The 4520-nt window shown below is 46.9% G+C and overlaps 1 protein-coding gene across 1 annotated transcript; it reads right to left on the minus strand.

Annotated features, from left to right (window-relative positions):
• Positions 1–367: 367 nt before the first annotated feature.
• On the minus strand, positions 368–2365 carry LOC118635399 (PWWP domain-containing DNA repair factor 3B-like). Its single transcript, XM_036270107.1, has one exon. The coding sequence runs from the start codon at positions 2363–2365 to the stop codon at positions 368–370; it is 1998 nt and encodes a 665-aa protein (XP_036126000.1).
• Positions 2366–4520: the final 2155 nt, after the last annotated feature.

Below are 4520 nucleotides of genomic sequence, written 5' to 3' on the forward strand. Positions count from 1 at the left end.
GTGTAATGCAAGAGCATGTGTCTTATATTAAAATGTTAACTATATACAGTCAAAAGCAATTTTATGAAAATGTCTGGAGAGTTACACATCTGAGCAAGCAGAGAGAAGTACAGCTGTTGGCAATATTTTACAAATTAGTTTGGGAAGAGTTTGGGAACAAGAAATGATGATGACCGTGCCACCCACAAAGGCCAGAGAGAGACCCAAAACTAATTCAGCATGTTCCCAAGTTTCCAGAATGCCTTTCACGCCATAGAGAATAGAGAGATCACACGTGTCGTGCAGTCAGGGTTTTTATTAATGATACAAATGAGAGGTCTCTCTGCTACCGTGCGGGTGCAGGGGGGGAGTTATTTAGCCTTGCTCCTCAGGGCCGTGTCTTTCTCATCTTCCTTAAGATGTTTTTATCAAATAGTTCCTTTTCCCGGGAATGCACAGGTGGCCCTTGCAGGTACTTTTCTTCTGCCTTCTTGTAATCTAACCCATCAAGTGCAGCAATTGAACAGATAATGGCTTCTGGCAGGAGGACTTCCAGAACAAAACTCACTTTGTCGTCTCTGGTCAGAGTCAGCATGTTCTTGTCTACGTGCTTGTAGATCTCTTGCAAATGCCTTACCACGACATCCAACTGATCTTCATCCTCCAGGTATGTTTCAATGCAGATCACGTACCTGCTTGAATTCAGAAATGAGGACAGCCACCTGGACTGTTTCCTGCCTTTGACAATGTCCAGAAGATGGGGGTCTGCCCCCTTCCTTTTCACAATGAAGTCCACGAGTTTCTGGTTGTCTCGGTCCCAAGCGGCCTTCATCCGGTCAGGAAGAATTTTCTTGCGGGGCCTCTTGGCACCCGGGGAGCTCTCCTCCTCCTCAGAATCTTCCAGGTCCACGTAATTCACCTTTGGGAAGTCGATGTCCACCTCCCCCTCTTGGATGGCTTTCCTAACTGGGTAGCTGATGTCAGCAGCATAGTAGTCCAGGAAAGAGCCCACAAAAGACCCACGACCGAGCCCTTCTCTGTAGTGGGAAATCAGGGAGAAGCACCAGTTCACACCCTGCTCGTACACTTTCCTGGCTCTCATCAGTAGTTTCTCTTTCTCTCGACAATCCAGGTGCTTTAATCTCCGAAGAGGCACTCGAATGCCGCTCTTTTCACGGTGCATGTCTGCCTCAATCAAAAGCACCCTTGCGGTCTGCTCCGTGTGGCTGACACTCTTGACCACTGCTGGCCAAAAGGGGTGATTCTGAAACTTAAACCAGACCATCATTCCTCTTTCAATGGGACACGACTCCTGTGGGAAAGCCGTGCTTGTTGGTTGTCCCACATCCTTGGCAACACCCTTCTTCACAGCGGTGGTGGGGTGAATAGCTTTTGAGTCAACTGAGGGCTGAAGCTTTTGCCGTCCTCTCTTGAACTCCAGTGCCCAATGCTTCCTTACTTTGTTTGCCAAACGAAGTGAACGACGCAGCCCCAGGTCGGGGGGACTGGAGGATGCTGCCGCGCCTTCTGAGCCTGGCTTCCGGGCACCCTCTCCAGGGTCCTCAGGGTTCCCCGAGAAGGGAGAACACTCAGAGGAGACGACCAGGGTCTTTGGGCAGGTGCTGCGTGGTGCCTCTCTTTTCCGGGCCTTGGGCACAGTGACAATGACACTGGGTGGCAGAGATGGAAGGACGCCTCCATCTTTAGCACCTGCAAAGTCCTCCTTGACCGTACAATGCCGGGAACGAACTCTTGAGGTGTCTGTCTTTGTCCGGCCCTCTTTCTCACAGTCGTCTTCTGAAAGCAATGGGAAGTTTGAGCACGTGCTGGCTCTCTGTGAGGACTTTGCTCGAGTTTCCCTTGGAACAGGAGTGCGGGATATGTGCACCTGGGATTTGTCACCGTCGGGGGCGTCCTCACCCTCTGAACCCAACATCAGTGATTTGGGGTTTTTACTTCCCCTGAGACTTCTTGGGGTGTTCCCTTTGGGCTTCTGGTCCTTTTTACCAGATCCCCTTTTCGGTCCCTTTTGAGACATCGTAGCGGTCTCTGGACCATCGGATGCCCTTGCCGCACCCAGGCTTGCTCTCTCTTTCAGAATCTCCAGTGCCAACTTAAGAGCGCTTCTGTAGGCCACTCCCTCTCCTGGTGAGAAGCTGGCCTTAGACTGGGCCACTATCGACGAGGCGATGGACTCAGTTTGAGACTCATTTAGGATCTTGACGTTTCTGCTTTTCACTTTAATTTTGTTATCTACTGAGAGTATTTGAACTTGTAGATAACATGTCTTTCTCTTCTTATATTTCGGTAAGCTTATGGATCTAGACAAAACCCTCGCTGGCCAAAAGTGGCCTTTCCAATTGCATAGGACATACTCAGAGTCCATTTTGATTGTAGTTGGGTGATGAGAGGTCATCAACAGAGGTCGGGGGGTCTGGCTGGCATACCCACAGCTACAGAAGGACTCCTCCCTAAGACAATGTTCTTCGCACCTTTTTGTCTAGGACTACAGAGGGTTTATCGCTTCTGTGGCCAGTCCTTCTCCACTTGTATCTCCCAGAAATGCTGGAACTTACGTTTTGACAGACTAGACCGGAGAATACTGGAATGGGCAAAGGAAAAGGAGAGTATCAGAAAGAGTTCCTTTTGTGGAAGTAGTAGAAGTTGGTCATTGAGAATTGATAAGAGATCAATATAAAGAATGTGTAACAGACTGGAAGTTGGGGAGGGGGCAGGATACAAGGCAACTATTTAGGGAAAAAAAATACTAAGATACCAGAAGAGTTCTTCAGCCCTCTGAACTCAACTTCGAGCCCTATTTGTTACTACTGCCTATTAAAGAGCACCTGTGTGGGCAGGTGGGTGTCCTGCCCGGAATGTCATGTGTTTATTGGACATCCTGGGCCTTTTGTGCTCCTTGGGGCTCATCCTAGGGGCATGCTTCAGTGTTTCTTTCCTGGGGTGCTAGTGCCGCCCTGTGGACCCAAGGGAGCCAGAGATGATCTCCAACCTACAGACACTGAGTGTCAGCACAATATCATGTTCAAGAACATGAGCTTAGAACTCAGAGGTTCATGATGCTCATATGGTGGTTACAGGTGTTCCCCTTCATAAGGAATGCTGCAGGCACGAGCCATTGGCTGGGACGTACACCTCTTCCTTTCTCTGTGGTGCTTTAAAGGGCTCCCCCTCTCCCCAGCATCAAATCAGCATGAAGTAGTGACTGTAGAGCAAGGAGCAACATAAAACCCACCCCAAATGTCAACATGAAATTAGTGATTGCAGATGAAATGTGTACTAAAATGGGAAAGTCTTACCGAACGCCAAGTGGACCGTGGTAGGTGTGGTTCTGTGAGCAGGATCTGTTGATCCAAAAACTGCAACTGCCAGTTGGACACACCTTGTACCCTCTGGGCTTGTGAAGTGCACTGTTCTTCCAGGGACAAGTGAAACCAAATGTCAACACCCAGGATTTGTGCATCTCTGTGTTAATCCAGAAAATCCAAAAGAGAGAGGAAATTAAGCCAATGAAATGGGGATTGATTCATCCCTTTCCCTTCTCCAACTTTGAAATACATACCATTCTTAAGCAGAGATGTTAGTTAAATCTCATTTGTCATGTAGATGTCATGCTGGTTTTCATCCTTCTTTTGCATGTCCAAATATTTGCACCTCAAGGTACTTGATTTAGCTAGTCCCTCCTATTCCACAACAGAGTGAACTACTCCTTATTTCAGAGTAGCAGCGTGTGTGTGTGTGTGTGTGTGTGTGTGACACAAACATGGGATCTGTTAGTGTATGTGTTGTTTTGTGTGTCTAAAGAAATATTAAAGGGGTTGTGGAATAAAATGTGTAGAGCGATTTATGCAGGAGACAACACACTATCTACATATAGATAGATAGATAGATAGATAGATAGATAGATAGATAGATAGATAGATATATTTAATATATAGAAATATATAGATATATTTAATATATGTATATATATTTTAAATCCTCACCCAAGGATATGTTGTATTGATTTTTAGAGAGGAGGGAGAGTGAGAGAGAGGGGGAGAGAGATCGACGTGAAAGAGAAAGAAACATTGATCAGTTGCCTCCCACACACACCATGACTGGAGCTTGAAACTGCAACCCAGGTATGCGCCCTGACCAGGAACCAAACTCGCAAACTTTTGGTGTACGGGGTTATTCTCCAACCAACTGAGCCATCTGCCAGGGTGAGATGACACTTTATAGATGCTCGCTCTCAGTAGGATGGGGAATGGGCTTCCCACACGTTTCCTAAGCATCCGTATGCACATGCCTGCACATATGACCTAGGTCAGCATTTCTTCACTCAAGAGCATCGTTGATCACTGCTTCATCTAAATGCCTGTTTTCACACCATTTCTGTGAATCTCTTGACAATGTGGATCTTCCAAATTTTAAAAACTTAAAGTAAATTTCAGACATCTAGTTGTGTGGAAAGCACACGCAATGATTCTCTCAATCCCCCTCTTCCCACACAGAAGTAACCTGTTTGTAGGTTCTACTTT

This window comes from Molossus molossus, unplaced genomic scaffold (assembly GCF_014108415.1).
Source record: "Molossus molossus isolate mMolMol1 unplaced genomic scaffold, mMolMol1.p scaffold_m16_p_2, whole genome shotgun sequence".
Lineage (NCBI taxonomy): Eukaryota > Metazoa > Chordata > Mammalia > Chiroptera > Molossidae > Molossus > Molossus molossus.